This window comes from Ictidomys tridecemlineatus, chromosome 9 (assembly GCF_052094955.1).
Source record: "Ictidomys tridecemlineatus isolate mIctTri1 chromosome 9, mIctTri1.hap1, whole genome shotgun sequence".
Classification (NCBI taxonomy): Eukaryota; Metazoa; Chordata; class Mammalia; order Rodentia; family Sciuridae; genus Ictidomys; species Ictidomys tridecemlineatus.
The window spans coordinates 74144070-74160343 of NC_135485.1; the positions used below are offsets into that span (position 1 = coordinate 74144070).

The 16274-nt window shown below is 35.6% G+C and overlaps 1 protein-coding gene across 1 annotated transcript in view; it reads right to left on the minus strand.

The window, feature by feature from the left end:
- The window catches only part of LOC144366456 (uncharacterized), an 87930-nt gene extending 72150 nt beyond the window's left edge, over window positions 1–15780 (minus strand). Inside the window, exons 1-2 of the mRNA XM_078020735.1 lie at window positions 15692–15780; window positions 9313–9731 (exon numbers count right to left, since the gene is read on the minus strand). Coding sequence (XP_077876861.1) covers window positions 9313–9731; window positions 15692–15780 — 508 coding nt within the window. The remainder of the gene's footprint in view (window positions 1–9312; window positions 9732–15691) is intronic.
- Window positions 15781–16274: the final 494 nt, after the last annotated feature.

A 16274-nucleotide genomic window follows, 5' to 3' on the forward strand; every position in this document is an offset into this window, starting at 1 on the left:
AAATTTTGAGGGAACTGTGTCCTGGCAAGGCAGCTGGAGTTTCACCATGGTGCTAGATGTCTGTGTGGACTTTATTCTTACCTCCTTCTCTACCTCTTTATAGTATTCTGTTTGAGAAGAATGAGGAAGCTGTTTTCACCAGTTTCACACTTGCTTCCTGTTGGTGGAAATGTAAATTGGTACAATCATAATGGGAAGCAGTATGGAGGTTCCTCAAGAAATTAAAAACAGGCCTATTATACGACCCAGCATTCCCACTTATGCTCAAGTCAAAACATCATGTTACCTGCCTTAAATATACACAACTTTTACTTGTGATTTACACATGAATTAAGCTGGAGAACAGAAAGTTGGTAGAGAAGCAATAAAACAATGCATGATTGGAATACTTCCATGCAGAAATCTCTGAACAGAAATGGAGGAGAAGTTCCTGCTGCTTTTAGACCTTCCAGGTGTCTTGTCCCTCATCCTGAGACTTGTTGGGAACTCCTGTTTCTGAAAAAAATCTCTGGTCCCAGGCATTGATGGATGCCTGCAGCTTTGGTTCAGCTGGAAGCCAACTTTGAGTCTTTATGAAGATACCAAAGTAAGAAAATAAAACTTCCCAGATGGTCTTCTGTCTAAGTATTTTTGGAAATGTAAGGAGATAAAAATCTGAGCTCTGTATAGCCCTGGATGGATTCTGGGAAATATCACCCAAAGGAGATGCAGTAACCTAACCTAGAAACAGCAAGGCCAATGTGTTCCATTCTCAAGTCTGACATCTCTTCTGAGATAATGTCCCTTCTTCCTTAAGAAACAAATAATATCCTTTTCTTCACTGTCTTTTCAATACTTTGGTCATTAAGTCACACTTACATGGTGGAGATAGCATTTCAACGGAATAGAAAAAATGTTTTATTCAGCTTTTTTTGCTGCTGTGATTAAAGGACCTGACCAACACGATTATAGAAGAGGAAAAGCTTATTCAGAAGCTCATGGTTTTAAAGGTCTTAGTTCATAGAAGGCTGGCTCTATTTCCCAGGAGGCAAAGTGAAGCTGAACATCATGATGGAAGAGTGTGGCAGAGGGAAACAGCTCACATCATGGTGATCAGAAAGCAAAGAGACAGACTCCACTTTCCAGATATAAATAGACACTAAATCCTTGCCCTAATTCCACCTCCTGTAGACATACCCTACCAGTTCAGTTATCACTCAGGTAATCCCTAGCAGGGGATAAAATCATTGATTAAGACTCTTACCACCCAATCATTTCTGAACCTTCTTGCATTGTTCCACATGTGAGCTGGGGGACACCTCACATCCAAACCATGACAAAAGATGAATGACAAGCACCTGGAGATGAGGTGATAAGTTATTCTTGGGAATTAAACTATCTCACTTATACGTGATGCTTGAGGCAGCAAACCTACAAGGAATTTACCTAAATAAAAGAATCCCACGAATACAAATGACCATACAGTCAACCTGAGTTGAAATCTCATTTAATCTTCATATCAACCTCAACATGAAGGGAGTATCAATAAATTCATTTTCCACATGGGGGAAGAGGGCCAAGTGGAAATTAAGAAATGAAAACGTGATCCCACAGAGGTCACCATTAGCAAAGCACATACTAACGCTAATAAAGAGAGTCATTTTGATATCTCCTGTCTCCCTTCTTCATTTAGGAAAAGCAAATCTGGAGGTAGCAGATGAGGGCCTCTGAGGCATGGGATAGTTGCTCTCTGCTCTGAATGATGGGACAATTGTCAGGCTCAGCATAACCTGAACAAGATATCCATCACCTCCCATCTCGCTTTCTTTTATAAACCCATGAACCAAAAAGCATCTGCAGTCTGTGTGGAGGAGACAGAATCAACCAGGAGACTACTGCCAAAGTCCAGATGAGAGATGGCAGAGGTGGTGCTTATTTGAAGAGTTTTGTTATGAGGAGAGATGAGATGTGATTCTGTGGGTTTGGACTTCAAGGACTGCTGGCTTGTGTTGGACTCAAGAATGAAGTTTGAAACTTGCTAGATTTGGATGCCTATTTGAAAGCCAGAGAAGTACTCAGTAAGAAGGTGGGTATGGAACACTGAGGTAGAGGTGAGATACTCCCATGTAAACTTGAGAATGATTAGCACATCTCTGGTATTTAAAGGCCCAGAGTGGAAGAGATGATTTGGAAAGTGTTGATTTTAAAAAGTGTATAGGAGAAAAAATAGGAGAGTATTGTGAAGAACTCTCCTAAGAACAAAATTGTTTTTACAGGAGTGAATGAATTATAGGAGTGTACTGTATTTTTCATTGCAGGTAGTAGAACTGCCCAAAGATTTTGATAAAGTCATATAATTTGCAATGACCTTAGGCAAATTATATTAGTTGACAGAAATAATCAGGATTGATTTTCAGCTTTTCTAATGCTTTTCTTGACTGTCAAATATTTTGAGTTGGCCATAGTAGCTTTTCCTGTTTCAATTTTATGGCCACATTTAATTTTCAGAACATTTTCTAAATCTCAAAATGTGCTAACCATTGGAGGGTGTTAACATTGAACAATGAGGAAATAAAGGAAGGATTATATATTATATATTCAAAACTTCAGAAAACCATTGCAATCTTGAGTTTGTTAAAATTGACTCAGGGTGGATATAGTGCCCTGGCAACCCCTAAGAGGGTTCTGGTGTGATCACATGATTGTCTTCAATCTATGTTGAGTGACTGAGTTAACCCCAGGCAGGCCTACCTAGTTAGGTTGAACAGCTTCTTCCCTTGAAAGGGACCCTGGAAGAAGAATGAGCCCTCTATCCCCTGGAATTGGCCATTTCCCTTTTTATAGCCCTCTCATTTTCTTTTCCCAGATATCTCTGCTCCCAACTAGAACAGATACCCAATGAGTGAAGAGCAGTCTAAAAGACTCCACCAGTTAATAATAGCATTTAGAGAAGAAGGATAATGTGTATCCTCTTTGGGAAGAAAACCAGGTTGGTGTTTGGCAGATAATAGCTGCATGACAAATGGCTATGGATTACTAATCCAATAACCTTTCTTTTGCAAACCAAATGTACTTGCAGCTTGAAAACTGATTCCTGCACTCAAGCATCCATCTGAATTGGAACCAAGAAGGTTCAAGAATGGTGACAGTTGAGTGAAGAACATACTCCCCCACTTCACATCCATTTCTTCTTTGGGCTAATAAGTAATCTGAATTTATATACTTTACTACATACATGGGCATGGGCCCAAGAGTATCCAATTTCCAAAACTAAAGCACCCCATAATATTTATCACATCCAATTTTTACGAAAAATCGAGATTTTATTCTTTTAGTTATTGAAGAGAGGAGAAATTCTTTAATTCTGGAAACTTCTATATAATTCTACCAGGATTTGGGGACATAGCTGTGCCAGTTACTTGCAGAAGATGTCCATATTTCACAACATATGCCTTAAGGGGAATAGAAATTATCCTAAATATTAAGAGCCTTTATGTGGTTTTAGGCCTGAGATTTTTTACTTTGCTTTTGCATCCAGTTTAGGTATCCTAACCCATTATAAACATTGGGGAGGATGACCAATATAATTAAATTTGTGAAAGAGTTTCCACTATAAGCTTTGATTTGAGGACACTTGAGAATTTTTAAATAATTCCCCTTTGGTTAAAATTTTCCATTTTCAGTTTTTGCCCAAAGGTAATTTCTTTGTTTTTGTTTGATTTGGAAAAAAATGAGGGAATTTAACAGTGAGGGTTTGAATATATTTACTTATGATTAATTTTGATGAATACTTTTATAAAGTATATTTCTAAATGATGTAAATTCCCTGAATTTGAAATTACAAACTTGGAAAGTGAAATGATCATTAGAAAATTTTAAACTGTAGTAAATAATTGTAATGAACATTTGACTTAAGAATGATCATACACACAGAGATGCATAATTTTATATTAAATATAAAGAATTTAGGTCAAATGAATTTCTACTCACATTCTGTCTTGTACCTACAAAATCTGAAGAATGTACCTTCCTGAATTTAATTAAAATTCCATAAGAGAAAATTCAACCTTATTCTGTCAATTTCCCTATCTCATTATATTAGAGTAAGGAAAATAATCTCTTCCTCTTAAATATTAGTTTTTGATTTTTGATTAAAAAACAAAAACAAAAACCTGTCCTCCCTGCATGCTTCCACCAAAGTAAATTTCAGTAGTGGAGATAAGTGTTTTTTGTTTGTTTGTTTCTTGTTTTTTAATGAATCTAAAGATGTCAGTTCCTATATACAAAGATCCTGTGTTTTGTCATCCCTATCTTACAATGAGGAAAATCAGATTACAACTAACAAATAAACTCCAATAATTTTTCTTACACACATCAGAAAAACAAATTTCCAGGGCAAACTGCCTCCCCCAAATCTGAAAAAGCCAGGGATTCAGAGAGTCCCAACGGAGACTTTGTTGCCCAAGATCTGAAGCAGAGGTCACTATAGCCATAACCTGGTGGAGAGATTTCAGTAGCAACTTTGAGAAACTGCTAGAGGCTTAGTGTGAACTATCAGGAGATGACTAACTCCTGGGAGCTGCAGCCTGAAGGTTTGGGGTTGTACCTCTATGTTTTCTATGAGGTTCTCATGGTAAATATCCAAGAAGATCCCTTCATGGCTCTAACAGGAAAATATTTTGAAAAAAATCCTTGTGAAATTACCCTAGAGTGTTCTCCCTAACAGTCTACTCTTCAGGGACTGGAATGGCAGGGGGTTGGTTAGAACAGAACAGAAAATGGAAAAACTGTCCTTGCCACAAAATCTCAGGTAGAAGAGGAGCACTCTCTCCATTCAGCCCCTTTGACATTACTATTGCACTTTACAGAAGAAAAAATAGTGTGAAGGTCAGATTTCATGGATATGGACACACTCATTACCATCACAGAAACAGAGCTCTAATATAGTGGACTACAACTTAAGTGATTGAAAGATACAGACTCCCTGAACAAGAATATTCAAAAGAGGTCAAAATCAAGACAGGATACAAAGGTAATAACCAAGAAGTAACTTAAACTCCTTGCATGGACAGCGAACAAAACTTCAATAAATTCCAAGCCTGAGAAAGACTAGCAACAATGTTCACACTAAGTACCTACTTTAAATCTACATCATTCAATGAAAAAAATGTATAATAAGGATAAAGACAAGAAATAAATTACAGTGTGAAGAAGAAGAAGCAAGTAGCAGAACCAGATTCAGATACATCAAAGCCTCTAGTATAAAACGCAGAGAACAGAAATGCAAAAACAGAGCATGGAGATGTGAACTCAGAAATTGTTATGGTTTGGATGTGAGGTGTCCTCCAAAAGCTCATGTGTGAGACAATGCAAGAAGGAAATGATTGGGATATGAGAGCCTTAACCCAATCCATGGATTAATTCCATTGATGGGATTAACTGGGTGGTGACTGAAGACAGGTAGGGAATGAATGGAGGAGGTAGGTCCCTGGGACATGTCTGGGATATTATTTTGTATATCGCTACTGACATTCCTCTCTGCTTTCATCATGTGAGCTACTTCACTCTGCCACACTCTTCTGCTATGATGTCCTGCCTCACCTCAAGACCTGAGGAATGGAGCCAGCTGCCCCTGGACTGAGTACTTTGAGACAGTGAGCCCCCAAATCCACTAATTGTTCTTGTAAGATCCTTTGGTCATAGCTGAAAAACTGCTGACTAAATCAGATCTCAAAAATTCTCCCTCTCTCTCTCTTATATCTAAGCAGAGATTAAACTCCAGCAGCCAGATACAATATCAAAAACTTTTCACCTACATATATCCACCTCAAACTACAGAAAACAAAAGACAAGGAGAAAATCTTGAAAAAAGTCTAATGGAAAAAATACTGCACATATGGACAACAAAGTTAAGAATTATAGGGACTGGAGTATAATTAAGAATTATAGCTCACTGGGGTATAGAATACATGCCTAATATATCTGAGGCCCTGGGTTTGACCCTCAGCATAACTAAAAAAATACTAGATGAATTATTTCAACTTATTTCTTCTTTCCTCTAAAATTATATGCCAGCAAATGAAGAGTACAGTGAAACATCTAAAGTGTTGCAAGAAAGAAATCCAAATTAGTTTCATATCTGTAGTTAAACAAAACCTTCCCACTGTGTACAGTGACTTTCTTCAAAATATTAAATAATGGATTACGATTTAAAAAACAATACTGTTACACCAAAGAAGCTATATGTACCACTCATATGATGTATGAAAATGACACTTTATATCTGAGATTTTTCTGGTAAACACCCACAAACCTGACTTAACATGGGAATATAGCAAGAAAATACCAGTTAATACAAATATTTCAAAATGACAATTATAAACTCTTAATACATAAAAATTCATAGATCTGTACAGTTCAATATAGTTACTTCTGGCCACATATGATAATTGAATGCTTGAAGTGTGACTAGTTAGTATGAGTTAAGATGGACCATACATGCAAAATAAACCACAGGTACCAAAGAATTAATATAAAAGAAGGGATATAGTTACTCATCAAACACCGATTATGTACTGAAATAATAATTTTTATATTTGAGTCAAATTACATTATTAAAATTAAATTTGTTGATAGTTATTATTTATTTACTTTAAAATGTTTAATCAGCACATAAATCTATATATATTCAAGTATGCAAAACGATTGTATGTATACACATATGTGCACATATCATGTATATATCATGTATTGATCACCATGGTCAAATTAATTAATATAGCCATTACCACTCATAGTTACTATGATTTCCAGCATTTTACACGTAGTAATTGGAACATTTCAAATTACATATTGTCCATGTTCCATCATGGAACATATCTATTTGATAGCTTTATATCTAACTTATAAATCTTAATTTTCTTTACCATGTTCATCAGATCTTTATAGAAATCTCATAAAACATCGATCAGTATAAATGTAAAAAATATCAATACCTTAAGCATACCATATTCAAACTGTGGATAACCAAATATAAAGAAAAATAAATTGAAAGAAGTTCTATTAAAAAATAACAAACACCTTAGCTCTTAGGAGCAAGCATGGAATTTATCAGACATTGCTAAGAAACCTTACAAATAAAAAAACGCAGCAACATATTTAAAGCATTGAAATATAAAAACCACCCACTTAAAATTCTGTATTCAGTAAAATTATCCTTCAAATGTGAAGCAGAGATCAAGACTTTATCAACAAAAATTGAGGTACTCTTTGACAGTATACCTTTCCCTGCAAGAAGAATTAAAAGGAATGCCTCAGAGGAAAAGAAAATATCACAGCTCAGAAAACATATCTACATATAGACATGATGAGTATTAGACAAAGTGAAAGAAAAATGCAAAAATAATTTTTTTCTTATTTTTAATTAGTCTGACTCCATTGTGCTAATACTAATTAGCTGTATTTAATTCACATATATACAATGATACATTTTTCTCTCCAGCTCACATGAAACACCAACCAAATCAAACCACATTCTGGACCATAAAATACACCTTAACATACAAGTAGAAATTACAATGCCTAATCTCAGATCACAATGAATAAACTAGAAACTGGCAATAGGAAGATAGTGAAAAGCCCTGAATACTGGAAGGGTAAAAAAAAAAAAGAGAGATTTCTAAAGTGACATGAGACAAATATGAAATCAAGAGAAATTTAAAAGCATTTCAAAATAATCAAAAATCAAATTACAAGTTATAAAAATTTGTGGGGAACATTAAAAACAGCAGGAAAATTGGTAATGTTGAATGTGTATATTAAAGAAGATCTGAAATCAATAACCTAAGCTTCTCACTTAGGAAACCAGAAAAAGGAAAGCAGACTAAATCTTAAATAAAAGGAAAAAAAAAGAAATAATTAAAATTAGAGCAGAACTCAATGAAATTGAGATCAGGATACCGAAAGAGAAAATTGATAAAAAAAAAATGGTCTTTTGAAAAGATAAAATTGGTAACAATCTAATCAAGGTAGCTAAAAGGAGAGGGGGGGGAGAGGAATCATAAATTACTAATATTGGAAATGAAAAAGAGGCCATTCCTAAATATTCTCTTGAGTGTTAGAATGATAATAAAGTAATATTATGAATAATTATGTAATCAGAAATTTGAAAACCTAGATTAAATAGAATAATTTCTTGAAAGACAAAATCTACCAAAATGCCTACTACAAAAATAAGTTACTGTATATATAAAAGAAATTGAATGAATGCCAACAAATGATTATTGTATTTTAAAGTTAAAAACAATACATTTCTCCATTTTTTTCCATGTCTAACCCCTCTCCGCTATGGATCAGCATCCACTTATCAGAATATTCTGCCTTTGGGTTTTAGAGATTGACTTATTTCATTTAGCATGATATTGTCCAACTCCATCCATTCACATGCAAATGCCATAATTTTATTCTCTTTTAATGCTGAGTAACTTAAATCTTATCCAATAGAGGCCAAGATTCTGGAAAGTAAGAAACTGCATAGACATCTACCTTTCTCAAGTGCCACAGGTTAATTTTATCTTTGAAACTATCAAATCTTGGTCAGAATGGCATATCCCATTCATGAGAACCTTATGTGATAATTCAATAAAGTATTTGAAAAAAATTCCTTCATGTTCTCAGAGTAATAAACTAAATATGAGGTAAAGGAAAATGGAAAAGACACGGAAAATGATGAAATGAATAGATGAAACAAGGAGGAAAATATTAAATTATTTCTAGCAAAATTAGTTATTGCATTAATTATTCAGCGACTAAGTTCAAAGCCAAATAAGATATACTTTAACTTGTGAGGAAAAATCCTGATAAAACTAGATTTAAAATATTTGGATTAAATTTTAATCATATGGTGTTTTGTGTACAAGCACATGTAAATCAAGACCTGACAGGTTACATTTTTCAGGGGTTCTTTTTGTCTTCCCTTCATATTTTTTCCTGGTTCCTCCTGAACTTAGTACTAGCTACCCAATATTATCTTACATTAGGATCCTGAAGCCTAATTTCAGATACCTCAACGATGGATATACTGGATTTTGGGAAAAACAATTTTCACAAGACAAAAACATCGTTTAGATTTGTCAATAACAAGAACAACTACAAAGAGGAAAAACTCACTGTAAGAACGTTCAAGACTTGGGGTGGGGGGTGCTTGGGTTGTGGCTCAGCTGTAGAGCCCTCACCTGGCACGTGCTAGGCCCTGGGTTCCATCTTCAGCACCGCATAAAAATAAATAAATAAAATAAGGTATTTTGTGCAGAGCAGCACACCCGAGCAACTCACCCTTGACGTGTTTTTCTTTTAAAGGTCTTCTCCCACAAACACGAAGAATCGTCTTCTCCTCTGCCGCCGCCCGCCGCCGCCGCCCTCGTCTTCTCTGCCAGCGCTGCCACTGCTTTCTCCTCTCCCGCCGCCTTCTCCTCTGCCGCCGCCGCCGCCACCACCACTGCCTTCTCCTCTGCCACCGCAGCCGCCGCCGCCACCGCAGCCGCCGCCGCCACTGCCTTCTCCGCCGCCACTGCCTTCTCCGCCGCCACTGCCTTCTCCGCCGCCACTGCCTTCTCCGCCGCCACTGCCTTCTCCGCCGCCGCTGCCTTCTCCTCTGCCGCTGCCTTCTCCTCTGCCGCTGCCTTCTCCTCTGCCGCTGCCTTCTCCTCTTCCGATGTGTTCTTCTGCTGTCTTCAATCTTCTGAGCAATGTGTCTGGCAAGGGGTCTTATATAGCCCTTGGGTTACTGTGATTGGCTCAAAGTTATGCTAATTAGGGTTTGAAAAATGTACCAATGCTATTGGTCCAGACTTTGGCCAATCAGGTTTGGAAATGATCTAATGCTATTGGTCAATTCTATATTCCCACCATTCATTCATGTCTGCCCCACTTCCATTTTCTCAATGGAGGTTGAGTAGTGGGAAGTTGAGGTTGTGGACCCAGCCGCAGTGATGCATGGCATGGGCTTCTGCAGCAGGCCTCCCTGCTGTGCCAAGGCCTGGCTGCTGCAGATGACAGGTCTGATAGGTCAGGGAGCCTTTACTCCCTAGGCACTGGCTCCAGGCAGCAGCAGGGCCGCTGGAACTCTGACCCACCCAGGCCAACACCCCACCTCTCTTGCTTCTTGGCAGGGATTAGTAGACAGGCTGTGTGACTTTGTAGCCAGGGCCATCAGTGCTTAAATACACAAATAAGAGAGACTTTAATTGCAGGGGGAAGTCCTGATATTTGGAGTTTTTATTTATGTGCTCACAAACACATCCCTAACATGAAGCCTAAAGACTAAAGATACAGTTTAATCTTTGTTTTATGAATGAAAATATGGCCTTCTAATTATATTTCTGGAGTTATGTTCTTTGTCCTAATGTTTGCTATAGATTAAAATACATTAACCAACTGTAAATTACAAAAAACCTGAAACCATACATATATATTAATATATATGTATATAAATATATATGTATATACATATACATATATATTTAAAAATCAAGTTAAAATATTTGGTTGATGATTATTTGTCTTATTTTGTAAGTTGAAAAATTGGATATATAAAATTTCCACCTCTGCATGCATTTTAAAATATTTAATAAGTAGTAATTGGATAAATACTGTGTTTACACGGTTATGCCTTTATTGCTGAGATAGAAGATTAACCCAAATAGAAAAATCTCGTTTCCATATGCCCATGCTCCCCTCTTTCCAAATATCTCATGGAAAAAATAGGATCAAGTTAGTGTTGGACAAAAGTATTTGGGAGTACATGTGGACTGTTAGCCTAATACTGGATGCTTGAAAGGATTCCATGTTGTCCAGAAATACGGGATCCCTGAGGATCAAGAGGGACCCACTGGAGGTTGTCATTTATGAATCGTTATTTACAAAAGGTTGTAATGGAGAAAGGTGAGGAAGGTCCAGAGACCCAGGGGGAGCCTGACCTCTGTTGGCACCTAAGGTGAGATCTCTAGGCTCTTAGCTATCATTATTTTTTTTTAATTCATTTTTCTGGAGGGTCTGCCTCCATTGTGGAGCTGCATAGAACCCCCTTATACTGGTTATTTTCAACATATTAACTGCCTTTCCTTCATGAGCTGAGAGATTTGGATGATTCATAACATTAGATTATCAATTACCTGCATGAAACAGTATCATGTAAATAAAAGTCCAAAGTAAAATCAAAGACTGAGATAGCATATGTAACAACATGTAACAAACAATAATAATCAGATATTCTATCATGTATATAAGAAAATGACAAAACAGTAGAAAAATCGGCAAATTTCATAGTAGGTTATCTATAAGAGAGGAAATACAAATAGCAAAAAAAAAAAAAGTAAAGGATGCTTACTTTATCTAGTAAGAAGAAAAATGCAAATTTAGACAACTGTGAAATATCTTTTATCCTTCATCAAATAGAGAGAGAATATGATCATTATCACATGTTGCTGAAGATGTTGAGAAATTCATATTCTCATGTTTCTTTATTTAAATTACTTCTGTTCCTTATTTAACAGTTTTCTTATTATCAAAATTGATATCTCTCTTTTTATCCAATTGTATTGATTGCACAGAAATCCATGTCCCTTTCTTTTTTAAAAATATTTTGTATTAATTGTTGATGAATTTTTTTATTTTATTTGTTTCTATGTGGTGCTGAGAATGGAACCCAGTGCCTCACACATGCTAGGCAAGCACTCTACCACTAAGCCACAACCCCAGCCCAATGTCCCTTTCTTTTTTGTAATAGGATTTTAATATTTATTACGAAATCTATCCCATCTTTATTGAATTAAATCCTATCAGAACTCCTAATCAAGTGTCTCTTCTTTCTTCCAGGATAAAGATTGGCATCTGATTAAAGCAAGGATACATAAGCCCTCTCCTTGGATTCTGATCTCAGTCAGAATATAAAAATATTGGGATGCTAGGAAATTGTCCATTTTTAGATTTTTATCTAAGATGCTATACATGCAAGAGACACCATTACTGTACATCACTTAGAAAATGTTATCAGTTACCCAGATAATGCTTTCTTCCCACCCACTTTAATATTTAGCAAAAGAGCTCCTTACATGCACATAGAAATATATTTTGGTCACAGTATCACTCTTGCAAATTAAAAAAAATAGTAAAATAAATTGGCCAAGTTATGCCTAAATCCTCCACATTTTGTGAATTGCTTTGACTCGGTGTTATGTCTTTAACCAGTTTTGACTCACTGTTCTTAAGTTCTCTAGGTCACAAATGAGGGGGTTAATCAAGTAATTTTAGCTTCAGTTATTTTCTTTCAAGCTACTGACATCCATTCTGCAATTTGTGTGCTTATAGTCCCCTCTTCAATATATTACTTCACTAATGTACAATGTATGCACTGTGCCTGCTTTGATGACTTTTTGAACACACTATTCTTTTTCAGTAAATATCCATTCATAAAATAATCAGGATGTTTTAATATAATTAAATCCAACATGTATGTTACCAGCTGTGTTATCTTCTTAACTGTGGTGAGGACAATATTGACATCATGACCAAGTTTTCAGGTGCTCAGATAAGATTATCCCCTGTAAAAATTCTTTCTGTCCAACACTGATTATAAAGCACCACCAACTATCAGCCAAACCCCCATTCCGTCTGGGGGTTTTAACATCTTTCATGTTAAAAGATGAAAAAATACTTAGCTTGGAATTTGTAAATATGTTTTAATCATATAATAATCATAATCACCTATAGATATTTGGTAATGCCATACTTTTTAAAATCTGAGAACTGATCTTTCAGATTTTCCTTCATTTAACACACACACACACACACACATATATATATATATATATATATATATATATATATATATATATATATATATCATAGACTCTCTAAGTGCTTTACAAGGCTTATCTAGCTGTATTCTATGAAACACCATTTGAGGTAAACACAGTGAGTATGTGTGCATGTAGTAGGATGTATAAAATATATAGTATAAAGATATATTTAAAGGTACATATAAAATTGGATGGAATGAAAATTGGAGGCAGCCCAAGTATCTTTTAGTGAAAGGGAAATTAATTTATGGTATGTTATAAAAACCAAGTTACAGCAAGTCTCAGTGTTCAAAGCTGCTTACAGTAACTCAAGAATGTCCATAGTGACCTTCTACAGTTAAGCAAAAAGGTAACTAGACAGCCTTTGCCCTTGGGGAAGTGGTGTCAAATACTCTCAATATCAACAAATGTCTCTGAGGCCAGGAAACTTGCCAGTGGGTCAGCCATCTGCAGAGTGCAAGCCTCCTTTACAGAGGGAACGGTTCTTAATTCCAGCTATTTCCTTGTAGACACATATCCCATTGTTAGTATATCTGTCTGATTTTTCAAGAAAAGCCATAAATCTCATACTTTACATGCAATTAATTGACAAATAGTTAAAAAGTTACATAATGCAAGTCAAAGAAAGCATGTTTGCAAGCCAACTTTGGGTTTGGATAAAGTAAGTCAAAGGTAATAATAATAATAATAATAATAATTCAGAGTACTCTTATCTCAGCCTTATTTTGAGAATATATGGCTCCCTACAGAAAAAAAGACTACATTTCACAGATTGCCTTGGGGCTCAGACTTCATCTGGTTAATTTCAGAAATTTTCAATAAAAACAGTCAGAAAATGCCCTTTGCCTCTGCTTCTTTGCCCTTTCCTGCATTTCACTGCCTGGAACTCTCCTGGACCTTGAAGACAGACAAGACCCACACCTTGGGAGTAACAGATTGGTGACCTTGAATGAGCCCAAGCTCTTCAAGACTTTGCAGAACAAAAACTATAAAATAGGCCTCCTCTTTTGATCTTAAGAATTTTACTGGGCAAGAAATACATTGCTGTACCATTTAAATCTGCAAATGAAGCTTATTCCATCTTGGGAAGCCAATTGGAAAATCTAAATTAAAAATCTGAGGGAACTTCTGCCTCCTGTAGCATTATAGGTCGTATGTAATATGTCTTCTGAGTAACAAAAAATCTTTCATCCTTGTTAAGAAGTTCTTTTTTGCTTGTGGCCAGGCCTTCAAAGGAGATGAAGATCATATAATCCTGTTACTCATTCTTATGAATTGCAAGAACATCTTTAATTCTTTGACTTGTATGAAGGTTTCTATAATCAAAAGCAGGAAAATGAAAAAAGTAGTGGTAGAGGCTAATAACAGACTGGGGAAAACTATAAAAAACTATACACTGTGAACAGGAAATGTACTTTAAATATAAAGACAAAATGGTCAAAAATAAAGGATGCAACAAGATACACTAAAATGTGAACAACAGTTTTAACCTGGAGTGGTTATATTAGTAAGAGACAAAGTAAACTTTATGAGAAGAAATATTTCCAGAGATACTGAGACACAGTTTATAATAATAAAAGGATCAATTCATCAAGAACATGTAAGAGTACTAATCTTGTATGCACCCAATAACAGAGCTGCAAAATACAGAAAATAAAAATTGATAGAAGCAAAAGAAAAATAGGCAAAATCATAAGTATTATTAGATATTTCAACTCCCCTGTTGGTAAATCATAAATGACAGAAAGTTGATAAAAGAGGCCAGAAGATTATAAACCAACTTGACTTTTGACATTCATACCACATCTTCACTCAAACTGCAGCTGCACATGAACTTCAAGTGCACATGGACAATTACCAAGTTGGGCCATTGTCCACACAATCAAATAAATTTCAAATTAAAGAAAATTAAAATTATATAGAGGCCACCAGAGTATTAAGTTAAAACCAGCTAAAAGATACAGTTGACAACCTAAAATATTTGGAAATTGAACAATATACATCTACATGGTTCAAAAGAGATATTACAAGTTATAAAAATTTAACCTGAATAATAGTGAAACTACACATTGTGATGCAATTAGAACATAGTTAGAGAAATATTCATCAATTTAAATCCTCATGTGGAAAAGAAGAAAGGACTCAAACTAATTACATTTTTTGGAGGGGAGGATATTCTTTTCCCCATTTTTCCAGGATTAATAAGCAAAATCAGGGGAACACAATCCCACACAAATTCTTTTAGAAAATAAAACAGGAGAAAATATTTCCTAAATCATTTTATGAGGTTAGGATTACCATGACGCTAAAATCAGGTAAAGATATTAAAAGAGAAAAAAATGATATATATTATTCTATTCTTCATGATCATTGACTTAAAACTCCCCCTCAAAATATGAATCAATCAAATGAGGAATATATAAAAAATAGATGATCCCAGGAGTAGAAAGCTGATTTAACATTTGAAAATCAATCAATATAATTCAGCATATTAGCAGAATACCTACTGATTCCAGGGTACCCTTGGTGGGGTGAAACTTTCACAGTGGAATTGCTTTGATATGTATTTTGAATTATTCACAGAGGTTTTAAGTGAGTGTGGCTTGCTTTTCCCTATTTCTCTTTATTTCATGAACAAGGTTTCTGATTTGGGAGCACCTTTACCCATCAGGACAGTGCCCATCAGTTCTGTTTTCTGTTTCTTTTATGTGGAGGACAAAGTGTATCTTTTTTTGCTTGTCTCTGTGAGATCTTTAACTTTTCTCTCATGTCTAACCTCAGCAACCTGGACTGCCAAGGTTTTCTGACTACCCTGACTTTACCATAGAAACAGTGCTGCCATTCTAGTTTTGTACCTTTCCGGACTCTCTTGTAGCCAGTGCTGTGAATGACCAAGTTCTGACATGTTGGTTATTTTGGCATTTAATGCTGACTTTCTCTCCATGGGGGTAATTTTGTTCTTGCTTCATCTAAGGCCTTTGCTCTCATCTCCTGTTAGTTATGGCCTCTCTAAACATCTTTTGCTTTACTCTTCTCACCCCAGAATTGCAGCAGCAAGAAGTTTTCAGCAGCTCTGTGGTAATTTGGATTTCTTTTACTCAATTTACAATCAGTTTGAAGACTTCACAATTTAGTTGTCTTCTGGTAGTGCTGAAAGTGTGAAGCACATGCAATATTATTTGTTCTACATGTTGGCTTATTTATTTATTTTTGTCATAGTTCTTCAAACTGGAAGATTCAAGGGACTTATATTTTAAATGTAGGAAAGCCTATGTTTTTGAAATCATCCACCAGCTGAGACACCTTGACACCACGCATCTGGACTTTTTGATGAGATAATGATGAAAAGTTTGATTTCATGAGTTTTATGCTGGCTGTAGTCAAATATATCTAAATTCATATAGCACCCCTGGGCAATCTCTAGAACCAACAGGATAG